Genomic DNA, 20554 nt, shown 5'->3' on the forward strand with positions numbered 1-20554 from the left:
TATTATTATTTTATTTAATTAATTTTTCTTTTATATTAATTAATATTTATTTATATATATTTTAATTTTTTATTTATTTTTTTTAATATATTTATTTATATATATTTATTATATTTTTTTATATATATATATATTTTTACGTATATTTTTTTGTATTTTTTCCTTTATTTATTTGTATGTATTTACTTTTTAATTTTCTTTTATTTTTTATTTTTGTTGATTTATTTTATAGATTTATTCCTATATTTATTTTTCTTTACTTTTTTAAATTAATTTATTTTTATTTATTTTTTTGTATTTATTTATTTGTATGTATTTATTTTTATTAATTTATTTTTATTTGTTAAACAAATCAGAATGAACTCCTTGTTTACAATTTGTATTATGGTAATGGAAAATGAGTCCTATTTTTAATGTTTATAATAAAAATAGAAAAAATGTATTTATTTTATTTATTATATTATATTTTTTATTATAAACATTGAAAATAAAAATGTAATTAAAATATCTTTTGAACGGAGACTGATTAAAATATGTATTTTTCTTTGAAATTGGATTTATTTCTTAGGTTTTGGGTCAGTTTTTTTGTTTCGTTATACTCTCACATTATTTCTATAAAATTGAGTGGAATTATCATCATTTTCTGCTAGGCATAAACTTTCTCAAAAGCTCATTTGCAATGCCTAACGCATCGTGTCGCTGTGTGTCTCTCACCCTCTCTACATCTGTCTCTCTTCCTGTTGTGTCATAACTGTACCTAAAGGAAGATATAGTGTAAGGGAAGGAAGAAAAAAAAGGAAGAAGTAGAAGAAGAAGAACGACCATCATCAGCAGAAGCAGAAGCCGACGCCGCAGATAGGAGGTAGAAGTTTTGTTTGCAGTTTTCGCAATTTCTAATTATGTCGTCGTCGTCGCACAAGTGACTTTTTGAGGTTGAGTTTTTTATGCCACCCCCCACCGCCCTCCTCCACTCTATACCCCAAGATGTGGAACATATTTCATCTTCGGCTTCATTTGTTGTTTAAAGTCCTCGGAGAGGATGCCATACTTCCTTCCACTCTATCTCGAGTTTTCCCAGGAAAAACTCGTGTGTGAGTTTTTCTGAGCAGCAGCAACTGGTTGCATTTTGTAAATTTTTGCTCTTTCGCTCTGTTTCTCCCTTTGATAGGCAGCAGCAACAGAGAGAGCGAGAGAGAGGCAGAAAGAAAGAACTTTGATTATAATCTCATGTCCCTTGCCACACTCACAGATACATAGATACTCGTACTGGTAAATAGATGGAGCAACAGATTTCTTGCTTATTATGTGCTCTTTGAACAGCAGCGGGCGGCAGCAGCAATCCCCCCATGGATACCCCCCAACCATCCAACCATCCATCTGGAATATGTGTGTGCGTAAAAAAGTTCCATTAAGAGCAAGTCCCCAAGTGCTATAATGCCATGTGTGTGTGCGTGTGTGCGTGTGTGCGTGTGTGCGTGTGTGCGTGTGTGCGTGTGTCGTGTATCTCTATCTGGATCCTGTTTGTGGGTGTCGCATTATGTGCAAAAATTATAATGATGTTCCATTATTAATCCAAGATAAACGTTACGTGAGTAGATTTTTCCATAAGCCACAAATACTTTCTACATGTTGAGTATTCATCTTCTCATTTCACGGATAAAATACTTTTACTCCCCTGATTAGGGTCAAAGGATAGGTAGATTAAGGATGTAACAAGTCCTTTAAGCTTGGAAAATACTCAACAGCAAAAGAAGATACAAAAATCCCATACAAATCTACCAAAAGATACAAATTTAAGAGGGACCTCTTTTTTTTTTACGTTGTATGTATAATATACATACCAAGCTAATATTAAGCTTAAACACTCTAAACAAAGACAATGGTGTTGTGCACTAATTCGAAAAGTTAGCAACGCAACTAAAAAAACATTGCAGCATTAGACTAGGCTAAAATATAAAATATAGTTATAGACGAGTATGTTTTCGCAATAGCATGAACGACAAGGCATATTTGAGAGGTACAGGCTTCCTTCCGGTAGTCCGCAGTTTGTTTCTACTTCTTTTTCGCCGCACTGGGGCTGGTCGATTGGAGCACCGAGGAGGCGGACTTGAGATTCTCGATGTACTGTCCCAGAACCTGGTTCTCGGAGCGCAATTTGAGATTCTCCTCCTTCACAGAGTCCACACGCTGGGAAGGATCATCAAGGGTGTTCTGCAGCTCCAATACCTGCGTGATTAGGCGAGCCTTCTCCTCGCGATCGTCCTGCGCCATTTCGTGTAATAAATAAATTTCGTGAGCGTGTCCAGCGAATGCTCGGTAGAGTCTGGCGTTGAGATTCTGTTGGTGAACGATGAGCGCAACGAGTCCATCGACTGGCCACTGGGCATGTTGGGGGCTGTCGAGGGCTCATCCTCCTGGATGACAACCTGCGGATCTTCGTCTATGGCCAGTATGCTGTCATCGTTATTAAGCAGTGACATGGTTAGGTTCTGGGTGACGCCGTTCCCTTCAATTTTGCAGCTATTTTTTTATTCAATTTTCGTTTGATATTTTGCAAACGTTGGCTTTTTGTTTTTTTTGTCACGAAAAACGAAAGCTACTACTTTGTTTTCTGTGCGGTACTTTTGTTGGAATTCTCTCATTCGTTCCTAATCTTATTGTTTTCCTTCAAAGTGCATATTTCCCACAAAATTGCACTGAATTTCTCTCATTTATTCGAGCAAAATGAATTCATTTAACTCAAAGTTTCATCGATTTGGGTCGAATGCTGACAGAAGCAGCACAAAGTACACACAAATCTCGCAGCTTGAGTTGTGTTTACTTCATGCTCTAGTTACTCCTTTACGAAAAGGAAGGGGGAGGCCTCATGTCCTGCAACAAGCACTATTTTAAGCCTGCAACTGCAACGGCAACGGCAACTGTCATCTACTAGGATATATCTTTCTTTTTGGCACAAAACAAGGAGAAAGTAGCACAACACAATGCCTGGGTAAGTCGTTCTGCCTGACGACTTCGTAGCAGAGTTCCATAAAATTATGAAGGCAAAAACTTTTGAATATTCCAAGAGAATGAAATGACTTCTTAATAGGCCCTGTCGTCGTCGTAGTCGCGCAAGAAATTTAAAAGCCCAACACGACAGACAGACAGACAGACAGACAGGAAGACTGAAAAGGAAACCCAGCAGAAAGGTAAATAAAATCATGCAAAATTCACAGCTAGACGGGGCCAGAAAATGTATCTGCGGAGAGGTCCCTGAGTAATTTACACGTGATTATCGACTGTGTCCGGAGGGGGCGGGCGACCAGACCCCGGAACAACTTTGTCAACGCACCCCGTGAAAGGGGGCGAGGCATTCCAGAGGGCGGGCTCTGCAATCATTATTCCGCTCGAGCGCCGCACGACGGTCCGAGCCAGCGTCTGTATACATTATCATATATATTCGAAGGCAAGACAATAATAAATTCAAGCGCTGTACGTGCCACACGCAGAAAGCATTGCCTATTTGCAGGCGTCCATGCATATTTGAGATTTTTCCCTGCCACCAGGTCGCGGGGCGTACTCGTGAATGTTTGGATAGAGATGAGAGCGAAAGGAAGATGTGGCACAGTTGCCGGGGATTCCTGCTTTTGGGGAGGGCAATGACTGCTCCTCTGCCCATCTCTACTCCGGCGTTACCTCCCTTTCAGTGCCAATAAAATACCGCTGCTTATCAATGCCTTTGTCATCTTAATTTGTTCTGGCAACACTTTGTGTGTGCAATGACCTATTTAGGAATTCTGCCTTGTCAGAGATTTGTTGGAAGAGTCGACTGTGGGGTCAAATCAATTGCCAGAAAATTAAAATTCCACACCAGTCGGGCAGAACCAAGGCCGAAAAAGGGTAGGAGGACTCTCAATCGCACTTGAAGGAGAAAGGAGAAAGCATGCAATGTAATAGAGAAGTTCCGAATCCGATTTAGTTGCTCAATGAACCTCGGCCCCCGGATTTTGTCTGCGTCTGGCAACTGCAGTGCTGCAAAACTACTTCACATTTCAACTTCAATTCCGAAATACACGACAATAAATTCCAAAATAAATTTATTTTTGCCCCCCCCCTCCCACACACACACACACACACACATACATGGAAGGAATCGAAGGACAAGGAAAACTTGAACCTGACAGAAAAGTTTTCTGCTCCCGAAGCAATCAATTTTTACGACAGTTTAGTTTTCTACCAACTCTTGACAATCAATGGGAAATAGTTTAATTAAATGACGGCTGCCAGGGGAATTGTCGACTGGCCCTATCCCCGGGAGAATTTAGCGTATAGGCGGAACTGTCTGCCAGACATTCGCCCATTCGTGAGGCATTAGCCCCAAAAAAAGCTGGCAACTAACGAGAGCACAGTGAATGCATTATGAACTGCTCTTGTTGCTGTTGCAGGTGGAGGAGAGTGCAACAACCCCTCAGCGCTCCACAATATCTGCATGCATAAATGCAAGGCAAGGCAATGCCAAGCCATGGCCATGATTCGGCAAGTCATGAAAGCCAGACTCCAGCGGATGGCGGGGGCGGGCTGCAACGGTTGGAAGCGGTAATTTGTACAGCCATAGGGCGTAAATCACCATCACCAGCAGTTAAATATAATAGGCAGTTGTACGGATGCACGGATGCACGGATGTACGATGTAGTAGGAAATGTTCGCCCAAAATACGAGTCTTGTTAATGCATTTTGAATAGGAAGCGTATATACTTTTTGTGTGCATTCCTGTTATTCTACAGTAAAAAGGTTTTTATTATGTTGCGATTTAAAAGACATTTTGTGGCTTAAAGATTCGACTGCCAAAAAGGAAAAGCCCCTTTTAGACTCCACTAAGATTCCTTTGTATTTCAAAGATACAAATGCAACACTGGATAAACAGTTGTCAAGCCATAAAGATACTTGCATCTGAAAGATGCTCATGTATTATTTTGTCTACAATATTTTGCATTTGTCCCCGTTTCAATAGCCATATAAACCTGTAACGTTGCATAAGCTGTTGCAAATAAAAAGTATCGCATGGGTCTTGCATCCACCTGTCCGCCAATCCACCTTGACAACGCCAGTGTCATCAAATATTGCACAAAATCTACATAAAACATATTTTGCCGGCAACTTCCGCACAACACAACAAAAGCCATGCACACGATAATGGAGCTCCAGGCAGGGCAGGCTATGCTCCCAAGCACTTGACGGGATTTCCAATAGAAATTGTCGAAAACGACACACTGCAGTGTTGCTGTTGCCAGGCCAGATGCATGCATGTATCTGCTGGATACACGCATCCTAAAAGTGCACATAAAACGTATTTAGGATACAATGGCGCGTAATCTATGCCACTCGACTGGCAGCAGGAGCTGGGCCCACATCCATATCCAAATCCAAAAAGTGCACAGCGCATGAATTTTGTTGTACGCGAGTTTTCCAGCCTGGCATTTTTATGATTGCTATGCAAATGCAAACAACAACTGGTAGGAAAACTAGGAAAACTCCGAAACAATAAAAACGGCAACGAGGCGTGGCATCTTTTGTTTGGTTTCGAGGCGATTTTCGCCCCACAGCTGCAGCGAGCCCCACCACCCGCGGGACTGCACGAAGAAACTCAAGTTAACTGAACTTTTTCCTCCGTTTCTTTTGCGGAGGAAAAACAACTTCGGAAACAAGAACAACACGAAAACACATGAAAAAGTGTGAAAATGTAATGAGAATCCCGTGATGGAAAGCAAACACGAAACGAAGAAGACTTACCCTCAACGGTATCAACGGTATTGTTCACCATTTTTGTATTGTTTTCGGCTCTTTTTTCGATGGAATGTACAGAAATAATACGTTCAAGACGTAGGGTTTATCACGATAGTCCAATTAAAGTACTGGAAATAAAAAATTACAAGAAATAAGAAAGAAATAAAGTGTAAAATGTTAAGAAAATTATAAAAGAAGGCTCGCTTGAGTGGATACCCCCAAGAAGATGTTCCAGGGAGATGTTAAGACGAGTGGAACTTGGTATTCTGTCTGTTCGTGGGATATCTTTAATCAGGGGAGCACAAATCTGCACAAATCGAAATATAATTTAATCCCTTTTACCCCTCACTAAAGTTAGGGAATCCATTATGCAAATCAAACACAAGTCAGGGGTTGCTCAACACCAAACACCAAGAACATGTATTATATTAGACATTTAGCGTGGGAAGCATATCAGCATAGGAAGAAACTTCCCACCCCACACCACCCCAGCCCACCCACGTCAGATGTCAATCAAAGTTCAATTAAAGTCAATTGCTGACAGAATGACAAACCTGAAGAAATAGCCCTCCATACAACAAACGGTACGGTACTCTCATTTAACTTAATTTACGACTCTTTTGGGCGAAAACCCACACACGCGCTACGGCGGGACACACATGAACAGTTAACAGATTTATGCATCGTGCATTGATTTGTTTATGGCCATTGAAATTTACGGCAAACAGAGTCCCATAACAAGATGCCATAACTACAAAGAGAGTCCGAGGGAGTGCGCACCAACCAATCCCTCTCCTCTGTGCTGTTAGCCTCTGGCTCCTCTCTTTCTTTGTCTTACGCTCTAGCTGTCATTCTTCCTTTCTCTGGCTGGCTCTTTCTCTAGCTGCTGAACCCCTCAGGGTCCCTCTGTGTTCCCCGCTCTTTTTTGCTTACGGTTACCTTTTTCCTGTTATTTGTATGGGCTTGGGCTATTGGTTCTCTTATTGGAGAAAACAATAGCAGCGGACGGGAAGAAAATAGGGCGATAGAGAGAGAGAAGGATTCGTGTACCGAACGGGAGTATACCCTTGAAAAGGAGTTGTAAATGGAATACATATTCTAGCGGCACATCCACAAAAACGCTCAATGCCCGTAAGAAGCTGTGTGAAAGAAGGGCATTACAATTACTTTCATTTGCTTAAACGACGCACATTTTCTCTCCCATTATAGCAAAGTCAGCTAGAAAACAACATACCCTCAATCAATCCTCTCTCTCTCTCTCCGACTGCACTCCCTTGCTGAAAAGAACAGGCCGCGGCAAACAGCAAAGCGCAATGCCAATAAGAAGAGTGACAGGCGGCTGGCAGAAATACAGTAAACTAAAAAAGAGGCAGGGCTAGGCTCCAGGCACCGCAACTTTTGATGCCCTTAAAGATCGAATCCCTTTTATTCATATATAAGAGATATGTGATGTAGCCACCCCAACTTTTCGGTTCTGATTTAGCGTAGAACTGTAAATCAATATGATCTGCACGCAGTCGAGTATCAAAAATACTCTGTAAAAGAGTATACAAGCACACACACACTCTTGTATAGCACACACCACCGCTCATTACGGCAAATAAGAACAACAACAAAGTGCGAGAGGGGGAAAAAACTGCGAATGTGAATGCGACTGCGACTGCGACGCAACAGCGCTGCTGCCAAGGCAACAAAAACTTCAAAAGCGTTGGCGTCGGACAGATGATATTAAGAGAAAGACAGAGTGAGAGAGAGAGAGGGGGTAAAGGTGCTGTTGCAATTGCGCCGTGGGCAAAATGGAGAAAAGGGATCTTGCACCGGCTCAAACCGGATTGCAGTTGTTTGTTCGTTCTGGTTGCACAAACAAAGCCACAACTTACCAACGACAAATGCTGCACTCTTTACTGAACTCTTCACAAACAAAGGGTTAACACACGCACAGTTGGCACAATTACACAAAAAGTACAAGTTCAACTTTAAATGTTTTATAACGGGAATCGACTGGCGTTTTGGTATGCTTTTCTGTACGTTGTGATCGCGGCGACGAAAATTGAGCGAATGCGCAAGGAAGAAACCAGAAAGCAGAAAGGAAAACTAAAGCAGCGACGTCAGAGTGTTACAAGATAGGGTGGAGCATTTGCGCTCAGTGAGAATCACTCTTGCTCTCTTGAAAATGTGAATGATCCGGTACGACTGGTGGGCCTTGGCAATGGCAATCGTGACGACTGCATGATCATCAGGGAGAGCGAGCGCAATGCCTCACCCCGAATTAATACACTTTGCCCGACAGCTGTACGTACTGTCTTTGTTGTGTTTGAATTTGGCGGTTAAAATTCAAATTCATATTTCAAAATTTAAAATCAAATTCAGTTAGACCGCAAACCGGTTCCCACAGGTACAGCGGGAACGAGCGAATAGGAGGTGTATTTCACTTCCGTCTGAGTTCTTTCCAATTGAATCTTTTTTGTTTGCTTTTGTGGATGAATGAAATCATCAATTAGAAGACCCAGCTGTGCGCGAATCACAAATATCAACAAATGATGGCAGTTAGAGCTTGAATAAGACACTCTTATCAGCACTTTGCAACCTGCAACGGCCAGTGGATAGGTCATAAAACCCAGAAGCAAAGTGTCTGTCTAGAGATAGGCGGGTATTCCTAAGTGGATTGTAGTACAGCCAGTTCATTGAACCCTTCCTTGGGGACACAGATGACACCCACACTTGTTGCAACCCGAAACAAAGTGGCAGACAGATTTCTCACCTACATTGCAATTACCAATTACTGCTCTGCTAAGGCTGGGCTGCCTTTCTTTTTTCTTTCATTACAGGCACACGCTGGGGTGTTGGGGTTACCACGGTTTAAGTGACAAATCAATTTAGCAGCAGCTACCTGGGGAGATACTCTCATAAAAAGTGAAATTTGATCGAATTGCCGGTAAAACTTGTCCACGCACCGTAGAAATAATGAAAAAAAACGAGTTCAGATGCGTAGACAGACAGAGGTTTTAACCGACAGTTTTCACCTGAAAACAAGCTTCGAATTTGAATAAAAATTGCTAAGCAAATTGCTCCGCTAGAGGGGGGGCTCAAAAGACCCCTCTCTGCTTTTCTGCTGTTGAAAAAAAGCCAGAAGCTTCGCTTAAAAGGGGAAAAAATACAAACAAAGATCTTGCTGAATCAGTAAGACAACAAAAGAATAAGAACCGGCAATAAAATCCATAATTGACTTACTGGCAGTATCGCTCCACGACAGTCGCAGAGGGACGGGACGCATTTAAAGATCGCACTCACTCCCGCTGGCGTCTGGCCTTATAAGGCAGTGCCGAAGGTCGCCTCCGTTCCAGCGGCAGGACAATGAAGCGGGAAGCAACAAGCTATTTATATGTGGGCGCTGCCAGCTGAGCAAATGCTAATTTATATGATGATGATCATTAATTTTGATAATGGGGGATACTTGGGGATTCAGGTTCCATTGTTTGCCGCTTTCTAGTGGCGCTAGTACGCAGCATGCTGAGCATCTTTTCGAAAATGTACCAAATGCTGCGAGGCGCCACTGTGCTAGCGATATGTAAGGAACATTTAAGTTACATGTCGAATGACAGTGCATAGCTGTATGACATTAGACTTTACTAACTGACTTGCTTCGGAAACAGAGAGAAAGGTGTGGTGGAAGAATTTCATAGGTTGAAAATCGCTAGCTCGAGGGAAGGCATTCACTTTGGTTTTCGGAAGGCGCTGCAGAGTTGCCGCTGCAGAAACGGTTTAGATAATATTAATTCACGGCCAGTCTGAATCTAAGTTTGGAAGTGAAAAACAAATCAAAATCATCAAATCTTCTGCACCCGGGTCACCCTATTAAACCCCGTTTAAAATAATCACTCTCCAAACGGCTATCGATACTATCGACTGTGACAGTTTTGGTACTTTTATTATTTTTAGTGATATTAAGAAATAAATAAGATAATAAAAACATATTGTTCGTCTAAGCACCTGCCCATGGCATCACAAAAGCATTACGGAGAACAGAATAGTCCTTAAACCAAGGAATATAATTTCCGAACATGGACAGAGAACGATTAACCCATTGTCTACCAATGGGTGTTTAAACAAACACGAATATTACAAAAGTTGAAGAATTTTAGCGAAGTTCAGGTGAGAGATGTCGTGGTTTTAGTTAAAATTGATGGATACGATGGATCTACAAGAAGAATTGACATAAACAAATAGTAGTACCAAGTTGTTCACCTGTTCAAATAAAGTGGAGCTAATTGAGCTAAGCTCGCAGTTTTCATCGGTATATTTACGGTACATTTTGTAATGTAAGCAACCAAAACATTGATACTATCGATAGTGCCATCGATGGTTTGACACCTCTAGTGTACGTGGACTTTGACAACATTTAAATCCTTGTCGTTCTCATACAAAATATTTATATTTGGCGCGCACCACTCGTATCCAGTCGATAGTATCGATAACAGAACTTGAATCGGGTAAGGACCTCTTTTACCCGGTTGACAGCAATGAGTCCCTTTCCAACTTAGCCAAAATATAACTAAAAGAATATAATAACGAAAAACGAGAAATAAAAAATTAAAAACGAAACGAAAATACGGCAAAAGGCAAAAAGTTGGTGACGAAGCCAACAACACGCGGTGTTCCCAAGCGGTCCCCCATCTAAGTACTAACCGCGCCCGACGCTGCTTAATTTCGGTGATCGGACGAGAACCGATGTATTCAGCGTAGTATGGTCGTTGGCGAAAGTCTGAGAGCTGAACGTTGGTTTTCCTTTGTGTTCTGCCTTCGACTGGAGCATTCAGTTTGACCAAAACTAACAATAGGATGTGTTTTTAGTTCAAACGACTAGACTAGGATCTGCTGGCAGGGACTGGCTGTGATATGGGGTGCCTGTATTTATGTATTTACTTGGAAAAAGAATACCAAATGCCGTTCCTCTTCGAACAATAGTCATATAAATTTTAATTTTATCCATGTCCCTTAGCCAAAATATAATTAAAGGAAAATAAAAAATGAAAAACGAAACGAAAATACGGCAAAAAAAGTTTGTGACGAAGCCAACAACACGCGGTGTTCCCAAGCGGTCCCCCATCTAAGTACTAACCGCGCCCGACGCTGCTTAATTTCGGTGATCGGACGAGAACCGATGTATTCAGCGTAGTATGGTCGTTGGCGAAAGTCTGAGAGCTGAACGTTGGTTTTCCTTTGTGTTCTGCCTTCGACTGGAGCATTCAGTTTGACCAAAACTAACAATAGGATGTGTTTTTAGTTCAAACGACTAGACTAGGATCTGCTGGCAGGGACTGGCTGTGATATGGGGTGCCTGTATTTATGTATTTACTTGGAAAAAGAATACCAAATGCCGTTCCTCTTCGAACAATAGTCATATAAATTTTATCCATATCCCTTAGCCAAAATATAATTAAAGGAAAATAAAAACGAAAAAAGAAAAATGAAAAACGTTACGAAAATACGGCAAAAGGCAAAAAGTTGGTGACGAAGCCAACAACACGCGGTGTTCCCAAGCGGTCCCCCATCTAAGTACTAACCGCGCCCGACGCTGCTTAATTTCGGTGATCGGACGAGAACCGATGTATTCAGCGTAGTATGGTCGTTGGCGAAAGTCTGAGAGCTGAACGTTGGTTTTCCTTTGTGTTGTGCCTTCGACTGGAGCAATTCAGTTTGACCAAAACTAACAATAGGATGTGTTTTTGGTTTAAACGACTAGACTAGGATCTGCTGGCAGGGACTGGCTGTGATATGGGGTGCCTGTATTTATGTATTTACTTGGAAAAAGAAAACCAAATGCCGTTCCCCTTCGAGCAAAAGAAATATAAATTTTAATTTTATCCATGTCCCTTAGCCAAAATATAATTTAAAAAATAAAAAATAAGAACGAAACGAAAATACGGCAAAAGGCAAAAAGTTGGTGACGAAGCCAACAACACGCGGTGTTCCCAAGCGGTCCCCCATCTAAGTACTAACCGCGCCCGACGCTGCTTAATTTCGGTGATCGGACGAGAACCGATGTATTCAGCGTAGTATGGTCGTTGGCGAAAGTCTGAGAGCTGAACGTTGGTTTTCCTTTGTGTTCTGCCTTCGACTGGAGCATTCAGTTTGACCAAAACTAACAATAGGATGTGTTTTTAGTTCAAACGACTAGACTAGGATCTGCTGGCAGGGACTGGCTGTGATATGGGGTGCCTGTATTTATGTATTTACTTGGAAAAAGAATACCAAATGCCGTTCCTCTTCGAACAATAGTCATATAAATTTTAATTTTATCCATGTCCCTTAGCCAAAATATAATTAAAGGAAAATAAAAAATGAAAAACGAAACGAAAATACGGCAAAAAAAGTTTGTGACGAAGCCAACAACACGCGGTGTTCCCAAGCGGTCCCCCATCTAAGTACTAACCGCGCCCGACGCTGCTTAATTTCGGTGATCGGACGAGAACCGATGTATTCAGCGTAGTATGGTCGTTGGCGAAAGTCTGAGAGCTGAACGTTGGTTTTCCTTTGTGTTCTGCCTTCGACTGGAGCATTCAGTTTGACCAAAACTAACAATAGGATGTGTTTTTAGTTCAAACGACTAGACTAGGATCTGCTGGCAGGGACTGGCTGTGATATGGGGTGCCTGTATTTATGTATTTACTTGGAAAAAGAATACCAAATGCCGTTCCTCTTCGAACAATAGTCACAAAATTTTATCCATATCCCTTAGCCAAAATATAATTAAAGGAAAATAAAAACGAAAAAAGAAAAATGAAAAACGTTACGAAAATACGGCAAAAGGCAAAAAGTTGGTGACGAAGCCAACAACACGCGGTGTTCCCAAGCGGTCCCCCATCTAAGTACTAACCGCGCCCGACGCTGCTTAATTTCGGTGATCGGACGAGAACCGATGTATTCAGCGTAGTATGGTCGTTGGCGAAAGTCTGAGAGCTGAACGTTGGTTTTCCTTTGTGTTCTGCCTTCGACTGGAGCATTCAGTTTGACCAAAACTAACAATAGGATGTGTTTTTAGTTCAAACGACTAGACTAGGATCTGCTGGCAGGGACTGGCTGTGATATGGGGTGCCTGTATTTATGTATTTACTTGGAAAAAGAAAACCAAATGCCGTTCCCCTTCGAGCAAAAGAAATATAAATTTTAATTTTATCCATGTCCCTTAGCCAAAATATAATTAAAGGAAAATAAAAAATGAAAAACGAAACGAAAATACGGCAAAAGGCAAAAAGTTGGTGACGAAGCCAACAACACGCGGTGTTCCCAAGCGGTCCCCCATCTAAGTACTAACCGCGCCCGACGCTGCTTAATTTCGGTGATCGGACGAGAACCGATGTATTCAGCGTAGTATGGTCGTTGGCGAAAGTCTGAGAGCTGAACGTTGGTTTTCCTTTGTGTTCTGCCTTCGACTGGAGCATTCAGTTTGACCAAAACTAACAATAGGATGTGTTTTTAGTTCAAACGACTAGACTAGGATCTGCTGGCAGGGACTGGCTGTGATATGGGGTGCCTGTATTTATGTATTTACTTGGAAAAAGAATACCAAATGCCGTTCCTCTTCGAACAATAGTCATATAAATTTTAATTTTATCCATGTCCCTTAGCCAAAATATAATTAAAGGAAAATAAAAAATGAAAAACGAAACGAAAATACGGCAAAAAAAGTTTGTGACGAAGCCAACAACACGCGGTGTTCCCAAGCGGTCCCCCATCTAAGTACTAACCGCGCCCGACGCTGCTTAATTTCGGTGATCGGACGAGAACCGATGTATTCAGCGTAGTATGGTCGTTGGCGAAAGTCTGAGAGCTGAACGTTGGTTTTCCTTTGTGTTCTGCCTTCGACTGGAGCATTCAGTTTGACCAAAACTAACAATAGGATGTGTTTTTAGTTCAAACGACTAGACTAGGATCTGCTGGCAGGGACTGGCTGTGATATGGGGTGCCTGTATTTATGTATTTACTTGGAAAAAGAATACCAAATGCCGTTCCTCTTCGAACAATAGTCATATAAATTTTAATTTTATCCATGTCCCTTAGCCAAAATATAATTAAAGGAAAATAAAAAATGAAAAACGAAACGAAAATACGGCAAAAAAAGTTTGTGACGAAGCCAACAACACGCGGTGTTCCCAAGCGGTCCCCCATCTAAGTACTAACCGCGCCCGACGCTGCTTAATTTCGGTGATCGGACGAGAACCGATGTATTCAGCGTAGTATGGTCGTTGGCGAAAGTCTGAGAGCTGAACGTTGGTTTTCCTTTGTGTTCTGCCTTCGACTGGAGCATTCAGTTTGACCAAAACTAACAATAGGATGTGTTTTTAGTTCAAACGACTAGACTAGGATCTGCTGGCAGGGACTGGCTGTGATATGGGGTGCCTGTATTTATGTATTTACTTTGAAAAAGAATACCAAATGCCGTTCCTCTTCGAACAATAGTCACAAAATTTTATCCATATCCCTTAGCCAAAATATAATTAAAGGAAAATAAAAACGAAAAAAGAAAAATGAAAAACGTTACGAAAATACGGCAAAAGGCAAAAAGTTGGTGACGAAGCCAACAACACGCGGTGTTCCCAAGCGGTCCCCCATCTAAGTACTAACCGCGCCCGACTCTGCTTAATTTCGGTGATCGGACGAGAACCGATGTATTCAGCGTAGTATGGTCGTTGGCGAAAGTCTGAGAGCTGAACGTTGGTTTTCCTTTGTGTTGTGCCTTCGACTGGAGCAATTCAGTTTGACCAAAACTAACAATAGGATGTGTTTTTGGTTTAAACGACTAGACTAGGATCTGCTGGCAGGGACTGGCTGTGATATGGGGTGCCTGTATTTATGTATTTACTTGGAAAAAGAATACCAAATGCCGTTCCTCTTCGAACAATAGTCATATAAATTTTATCCATATCCCTTAGCCAAAATATAATTAAAGGAAAATAAAAACGAAAAAAGAAAAATGAAAAACGTTACGAAAATACGGCAAAAGGCAAAAAGTTGGTGACGAAGCCAACAACACGCGGTGTTCCCAAGCGGTCCCCCATCTAAGTACTAACCGCGCCCGACGCTGCTTAATTTCGGTGATCGGACGAGAACCGATGTATTCAGCGTAGTATGGTCGTTGGCGAAAGTCTGAGAGCTGAACGTTGGTTTTCCTTTGTGTTGTGCCTTCGACTGGAGCAATTCAGTTTGACCAAAACTAACAATAGGATGTGTTTTTGGTTTAAACGACTAGACTAGGATCTGCTGGCAGGGACTGGCTGTGATATGGGGTGCCTGTATTTATGTATTTACTTGGAAAAAGAAAACCAAATGCCGTTCCCCTTCGAGCAAAAGAAATATAAATTTTAATTTTATCCATGTCCCTTAGCCAAAATATAATTTAAAAAATAAAAAATAAGAACGAAACGAAAATACGGCAAAAGGCAAAAAGTTGGTGACGAAGCCAACAACACGCGGTGTTCCCAAGCGGTCCCCCATCTAAGTACTAACCGCGCCCGACGCTGCTTAATTTCGGTGATCGGACGAGAACCGATGTATTCAGCGTAGTATGGTCGTTGGCGAAAGTCTGAGAGCTGAACGTTGGTTTTCCTTTGTGTTCTGCCTTCGACTGGAGCATTCAGTTTGACCAAAACTAACAATAGGATGTGTTTTTAGTTCAAACGACTAGACTAGGATCTGCTGGCAGGGACTGGCTGTGATATGGGGTGCCTGTATTTATGTATTTACTTGGAAAAAGAATACCAAATGCCGTTCCTCTTCGAACAATAGTCATATAAATTTTAATTTTATCCATGTCCCTTAGCCAAAATATAATTAAAGGAAAATAAAAAATGAAAAACGAAACGAAAATACGGCAAAAAAAGTTTGTGACGAAGCCAACAACACGCGGTGTTCCCAAGCGGTCCCCCATCTAAGTACTAACCGCGCCCGACGCTGCTTAATTTCGGTGATCGGACGAGAACCGATGTATTCAGCGTAGTATGGTCGTTGGCGAAAGTCTGAGAGCTGAACGTTGGTTTTCCTTTGTGTTCTGCCTTCGACTGGAGCATTCAGTTTGACCAAAACTAACAATAGGATGTGTTTTTAGTTCAAACGACTAGACTAGGATCTGCTGGCAGGGACTGGCTGTGATATGGGGTGCCTGTATTTATGTATTTACTTTGAAAAAGAATACCAAATGCCGTTCCTCTTCGAACAATAGTCACAAAATTTTATCCATATCCCTTAGCCAAAATATAATTAAAGGAAAATAAAAACGAAAAAAGAAAAATGAAAAACGTTACGAAAATACGGCAAAAGGCAAAAAGTTGGTGACGAAGCCAACAACACGCGGTGTTCCCAAGCGGTCCCCCATCTAAGTACTAACCGCGCCCGACTCTGCTTAATTTCGGTGATCGGACGAGAACCGATGTATTCAGCGTAGTATGGTCGTTGGCGAAAGTCTGAGAGCTGAACGTTGGTTTTCCTTTGTGTTCTGCCTTCGACTGGAGCATTCAGTTTGACCAAAACTAACAATAGGATGTGTTTTTAGTTCAAACGACTAGACTAGGATCTGCTGGCATGGACTGGCTGTGATATGGGGTGCCTGTATTTATGTATTTACTTGGAAAAAGAAAACCAAATGCCGTTCCCCTTCGAGCAAAAGTCATATAAATTTTAATTTTATCCATGTCCCTTAGCCAAAATATAATTTAAAAAATAAAAAATAAGAACGAAACGAAAATACGGCAAAAGGCAAAAAGTTGGTGACGAAGCCAACAACACGCGGTGTTCCCAAGCGGTCCCCCATCTAAGTACTAACCGCGCCCGACTCTGCTTAATTTCGGTGATCGGACGAGAACCGATGTATTCAGCGTAGTATGGTCGTTGGCGAAAGTCTGAGAGCTGAACGTTGGTTTTCCTTTGTGTTCTGCCTTCGACTGGAGCATTCAGTTTGACCAAAACTAACAATGGGATGTGTTTTTAGTTCAAACGACTAGACTAGGATCTGCTGGCAGGGATTGGATGTGATACGGGAGGCCTGTATGGTTATCATGCTATGTCACTCTTTTAGAAAAAGAATACCAAATGCAAAGAATACCCTGGTGGAAATGGAGTTTATAGATTATATAAATTACGTTTAATCGTCAAATAAATTGAACGAATTAGTGTATACAAAGGCCTATGCATGCATTATGTCTGCAAAACCCGCAACATTGGGACTGTTTTTTTTTTGTTTAACTTGTTTGTTTATGCCTTGTTTTAGCCAAAATACAATTAAAGCAAGGACTTAAAACTAGTCAGTTAAGTAGAAAATAACTTCGTTAATCGGATAAAATTATGTGGGCGTGGCTAAATGTTCTATATAGCTAGTAATATTCGTCGGAATATCAAAAACGAAGAATATGTAAAATAGAACTTGAATTCGTCAGTATATTTACGGTATATTTTTTAAATGAGACGGTATGTTTCGGTATATTTCTGAGGGTCGGACGGTATATTTGATCGATAAATCCGCGGTCACACTGCTTAACACCTCTAGTGTACGTGGACTTTCACGGCACCAACAAAAAAAAACACGGCAAGCAAATAGAAAATTACACTAAATTAAACAACAACACTAAATTCACACAGGAAACGATGGAGAACCTTAACTAGAGACGGCAGAGCAGCCATTGCGGAAGATCAAGTGCTTATATATTTGATTGGAAATCCCCCAGCAGGCAGCGGATCGACCCAAATAAATGTACCCATGAGTCAGTGCCAGAGCTGATAAAACGTCGAAGTCCACAACAAACCATCGAATCGATCCAGTCCGGTCGATTTCCCGTCTTAATAATTGATAATGGCCCCGACACGCAGACCCAGCGATGGCCTGCTGGCCCGCGTCAATTTCCCCCTGTATGCCGTGGATATGCTGACCAGCCGCCACATTCTGGTGGCCGGCGGCGGAGGTTCCAGCAAGACGGGTGTAGCAAATGGCTTTGTAAGTGGCCCCCCTCATAATATTCTATGAACACTTATTGATTGGTAATTGATTTTGTAGGAAATCTATGAGTTGTACCACAATGGCAGTCATTTTTGTGCCGAGGAAGTGCTGCGCCACGAGACGGGTGCCAATGTGGTGATGAATTTCGCGGTGCGAAACAATGGACGAAGGGGATATCTGTGTGCCGGACAGGAGGCTCATTGCCAGATGTACTATGTCCAGCCGCGCATCGAAACGGAGGAAGATGGTGGCGTCAATAAACCCAATCCCGTGGAGCGGCCCCATGAGAACGGGAATGTGAGGCAGCGTGGCGGAGCAACAGCAGCAGCCCATTCGGGTGTGGAATTCATAGCCAATGGCCATAAACCACCTACCTCGGTCGACGATCTACTTAAGCAGTTCCAGCGCCTACGCTTCGACATCCAGGCGGCGGATGTGGTGCAAACGGACTTCCTCAAGAGCTCAGAGCCACTACAGAGGGTGGTGCGAATCAGTGGCAATGGCAGGCTAATGGCCACCGGCGGCACCGATGGGAAGCTGCGCATTTGGTCGTTTCCTCAGATGACACTGGGAGCCGAACTGCCGGCGCACAGCAAGGAAATCGATGACCTGGACTTTAGTCCCGACAGCAAATACATTGCGAGCATTTCCAAGGATTCGCAGGGACTGGTGTGGGACCTGAGCACAGGCAAACTGCACCACAAGCTGCAATGGCAGACGCCCGAGGGGTCCAAGTATCTCTTCAAGCGTTGTCGTTATGGTACCGTGGAGGCGCACAAGGACAACTATCGCCTTTTCACCATTGCCAATCCCCTGGGAAAGGTGGGAAAACAGCGGGGATATCTGCAGCACTGGGACTGCGCCAGCGGCAAGCTGCGCCAAGCGGTGGCCATCGATGAGAGTTTGTCCTCGCTGGCAGTGCGGGATGATGGTAGATTTGTGGCTGTGGGAACCATGTTCTCGGGCAGCGTATCCATGTACATAGCATTTAGTCTGCAGGTGAGTGAGAGAGCGTTCTTTTTGGCCAGAAAAGAAGACACATTATATATTTATTTTGCAGCGTGTTCTGCACATTCCTCATGCTCACTCGATGTTCGTGACGGGTCTGCAATTTCTGCCCATAACCAACGAGGAGGGGCCGCCCATCTCGAGCGATACAGATGCGGCTGTTCTGTCCATCTCTGTGGACAATAAAGTCTGCATTCATAGTCTGGCCCAAAGGCGTAAGCACTCGCAATATTTCAGACTGATTTTGAGCGCTATTTTACCATATTTTTCCCTCTTTTTTTCAGGTACTATCCCTGCCTGGATGGCCATTGCCTTTATTATTGTCATGATATTTGCCGTCTTTGTGCTGTGCTCGTACATTGGCATCTGATGTCGAAAGTTGGGTGACAAGTTAAATCAATTTGCATTATTAGTTTGTAAAACAAGGTTTAGTTTTTGTAATAGGCCACAAGACCCACTCCCACACCCACACCCCCCACATCCCATCCCCGTCCATTTCCCGCACTCTCGTTAATTAATTTAAGTGTATAGTTTTTTGTGCCGGCTGCCTTATCTCCCACACGAATTGCAATCTTTTGCTTAATTGTATAATAATTTGCCTTATCTCTCTCCCATTTGGCAGCTCTGCCATAATTGTAAATGATTGTTTGATTATAATAATAATTGGTGTTTAGTTATATGATCGCATTAAAAGCGAATCAAACAGGTGAATGAATGGACTGGTGGTGCCTCAACTTCCAGTTCCAGCAGTCAAATTACACAACTCATGTAAACTCAATTTTATAATCGAAATTTTTGTTAACCGAATACAGATGGGGTCCATCCCACTCATTCTACTGAATGAAACAACTTGATTTGTAGTTTATATTTGGAAAATGGATTTCGAGTCGAGATTTTATCTGGAATTCAATCTTAAGGGGAAATGAAGACAACTGATCTAAAATCTAGATAGATATCACAGATAAAGCGACTACGTGTCGGCAATCCGATAAAGACAGCTTTTATAAGGTAATCTACAATTATATTAAGATAGAACTTCAGAACGATCCATCTCCAGGGCAGAATAAAATCTCCAAATCCGTATATAGTACAAGATTTACTTATTGAATTGCAGGACAACCTGTAAATAGCAGGAAGCACTGTGATCCTACACTTACGAGGGTCCTCTCACTGAAGAAAGTACTATGACAGTAATATGTAATATGCATTAGTGAAGTTAATTACTTTTGAATGGATATTTAATGAGCAGCAATAATTGATTCTATGTTTTTTTAAATAAACCCCGAACCGAAAAGAAGACCAAATTGGTCGTAGTTTTCGATAGACCATTAGAAGTTAAACATGTACGTTATAACGAAATTCTTTCAGCTCATTTTCATACTGTTTTTTATCACCGAAGTATGTATCATATATCATATTGATCCCTTAAGTATTTAAAAATGTTCAAGATCACGGCAAAATTTGAGTTTACCAACGTCAAATGGAGTATTTTGGATAAGGAATACAGCGCAGTAGAATATTGTTATCTAAAGTCGATAAATAGGACCTACAAATACGTGTCTGTAAAAGTGCATTTAAGAATTGAATGGTACAACTGCACACAAACTCTATGAAACGTATGTGTTGTATTGTATATTGAAGATATACATATTTCAGGTTAACACTGCATTATATAAGCGACTCAGTGGATACAAGCCATTTCTCTACAATTACACTATTGATGACTGTAAGTTCCTGAAAATCCTGTCGCAAATTACTTTTTTGACTTTATTGGAAATAAACACAATATAAACCATG

At 41.8% G+C, this 20554-nt stretch overlaps 2 protein-coding genes, 15 non-coding genes and 1 pseudogene across 18 annotated transcripts in view; 1 reads left to right on the forward strand and 17 right to left on the reverse strand.

Annotated features, from left to right (window-relative positions):
- The window catches only part of LOC108162778 (stathmin), a 72341-nt gene extending 64510 nt beyond the window's left edge, over positions 1–7831 (reverse strand). The window contains exons 1-2 of one of the 2 annotated variants that reach the window (XM_033392600.1): positions 7644–7831; positions 5770–5891 (exon numbers count right to left, since the gene is read on the reverse strand). In XM_033392600.1, the coding sequence (XP_033248491.1) occupies positions 5770–5800 (31 nt within the window). In that variant the 5' untranslated portion in view covers positions 5801–5891; positions 7644–7831. The remainder of the gene's footprint in view (positions 1–5769; positions 5892–7643) is intronic. The other variant, XM_017297677.2, reaches the window with a different exon arrangement.
- Positions 495–5754, reverse strand: LOC108162779 (annotated as a pseudogene).
- Positions 7832–10400: 2569 nt separating the features above from the next.
- Positions 10401–10519, reverse strand: LOC117189171. The gene has a single exon (XR_004473227.1). It is a non-coding gene; the product is annotated as a 5S ribosomal RNA (ribosomal RNA).
- A 314-nt stretch (positions 10520–10833) lies between these two features.
- Positions 10834–10952, reverse strand: LOC117189182. Its single transcript, XR_004473238.1, has one exon. It is a non-coding gene; the product is annotated as a 5S ribosomal RNA (ribosomal RNA).
- Positions 10953–11278: 326 nt separating this feature from the next.
- LOC117189193 lies at positions 11279–11397 on the reverse strand. Its single transcript, XR_004473249.1, has one exon. It is a non-coding gene; the product is annotated as a 5S ribosomal RNA (ribosomal RNA).
- Positions 11398–11714: 317 nt separating this feature from the next.
- Positions 11715–11833, reverse strand: LOC117189204. Its single transcript, XR_004473260.1, has one exon. It is a non-coding gene; the product is annotated as a 5S ribosomal RNA (ribosomal RNA).
- Positions 11834–12147: 314 nt separating this feature from the next.
- Positions 12148–12266, reverse strand: LOC117189212. The gene has a single exon (XR_004473268.1). It is a non-coding gene; the product is annotated as a 5S ribosomal RNA (ribosomal RNA).
- Positions 12267–12591: 325 nt separating this feature from the next.
- Positions 12592–12710, reverse strand: LOC117189172. Its single transcript, XR_004473228.1, has one exon. It is a non-coding gene; the product is annotated as a 5S ribosomal RNA (ribosomal RNA).
- Positions 12711–13029: 319 nt separating this feature from the next.
- LOC117189173 lies at positions 13030–13148 on the reverse strand. The gene has a single exon (XR_004473229.1). It is a non-coding gene; the product is annotated as a 5S ribosomal RNA (ribosomal RNA).
- A 314-nt stretch (positions 13149–13462) lies between these two features.
- On the reverse strand, positions 13463–13581 carry LOC117189174. The gene has a single exon (XR_004473230.1). It is a non-coding gene; the product is annotated as a 5S ribosomal RNA (ribosomal RNA).
- Positions 13582–13895: 314 nt separating this feature from the next.
- LOC117189175 lies at positions 13896–14014 on the reverse strand. The gene has a single exon (XR_004473231.1). It is a non-coding gene; the product is annotated as a 5S ribosomal RNA (ribosomal RNA).
- Positions 14015–14339: 325 nt separating this feature from the next.
- LOC117189179 lies at positions 14340–14458 on the reverse strand. Its single transcript, XR_004473235.1, has one exon. It is a non-coding gene; the product is annotated as a 5S ribosomal RNA (ribosomal RNA).
- Positions 14459–14785: 327 nt separating this feature from the next.
- On the reverse strand, positions 14786–14904 carry LOC117189176. Its single transcript, XR_004473232.1, has one exon. It is a non-coding gene; the product is annotated as a 5S ribosomal RNA (ribosomal RNA).
- Positions 14905–15221: 317 nt separating this feature from the next.
- On the reverse strand, positions 15222–15340 carry LOC117189177. Its single transcript, XR_004473233.1, has one exon. It is a non-coding gene; the product is annotated as a 5S ribosomal RNA (ribosomal RNA).
- Positions 15341–15654: 314 nt separating this feature from the next.
- On the reverse strand, positions 15655–15773 carry LOC117189178. Its single transcript, XR_004473234.1, has one exon. It is a non-coding gene; the product is annotated as a 5S ribosomal RNA (ribosomal RNA).
- Positions 15774–16098: 325 nt separating this feature from the next.
- On the reverse strand, positions 16099–16217 carry LOC117189180. Its single transcript, XR_004473236.1, has one exon. It is a non-coding gene; the product is annotated as a 5S ribosomal RNA (ribosomal RNA).
- A 316-nt stretch (positions 16218–16533) lies between these two features.
- LOC117189181 lies at positions 16534–16652 on the reverse strand. The gene has a single exon (XR_004473237.1). It is a non-coding gene; the product is annotated as a 5S ribosomal RNA (ribosomal RNA).
- A 634-nt stretch (positions 16653–17286) lies between these two features.
- LOC108163687 (prolactin regulatory element-binding protein) lies at positions 17287–19611 on the forward strand. The gene is made up of 4 exons (XM_017299118.2): positions 17287–17746; positions 17807–18748; positions 18810–18972; positions 19042–19611. Exons 1-4 carry the CDS (start codon positions 17606–17608, stop codon positions 19125–19127), a joined length of 1332 nt encoding a protein of 443 aa, XP_017154607.1. The 5' UTR covers positions 17287–17605; the 3' UTR covers positions 19128–19611.
- Positions 19612–20554: the final 943 nt, after the last annotated feature.

This window comes from Drosophila miranda, chromosome 4, assembly GCF_003369915.1.
Source record: "Drosophila miranda strain MSH22 chromosome 4, D.miranda_PacBio2.1, whole genome shotgun sequence".
NCBI lineage: Eukaryota > Metazoa > Arthropoda > Insecta > Diptera > Drosophilidae > Drosophila > Drosophila miranda.

Excerpts from the sequence above, each read along its gene's own strand:
- LOC108163687 (XM_017299118.2), top strand. The coding sequence starts at position 17,606 with ATGGCCCCGACACGCAGACCCAGCGATGGCCTGCTGGCCCGCGTCAAT. Across the intron at positions 17,747-17,806 it reads CGGGTGTAGCAAATGGCTTT|GAAATCTATGAGTTGTACCA; the intron begins GTAAGTGGCCCC and ends TTGATTTTGTAG. Across the intron at positions 18,749-18,809 it reads ACATAGCATTTAGTCTGCAG|CGTGTTCTGCACATTCCTCA; the intron begins GTGAGTGAGAGA and ends TTTATTTTGCAG.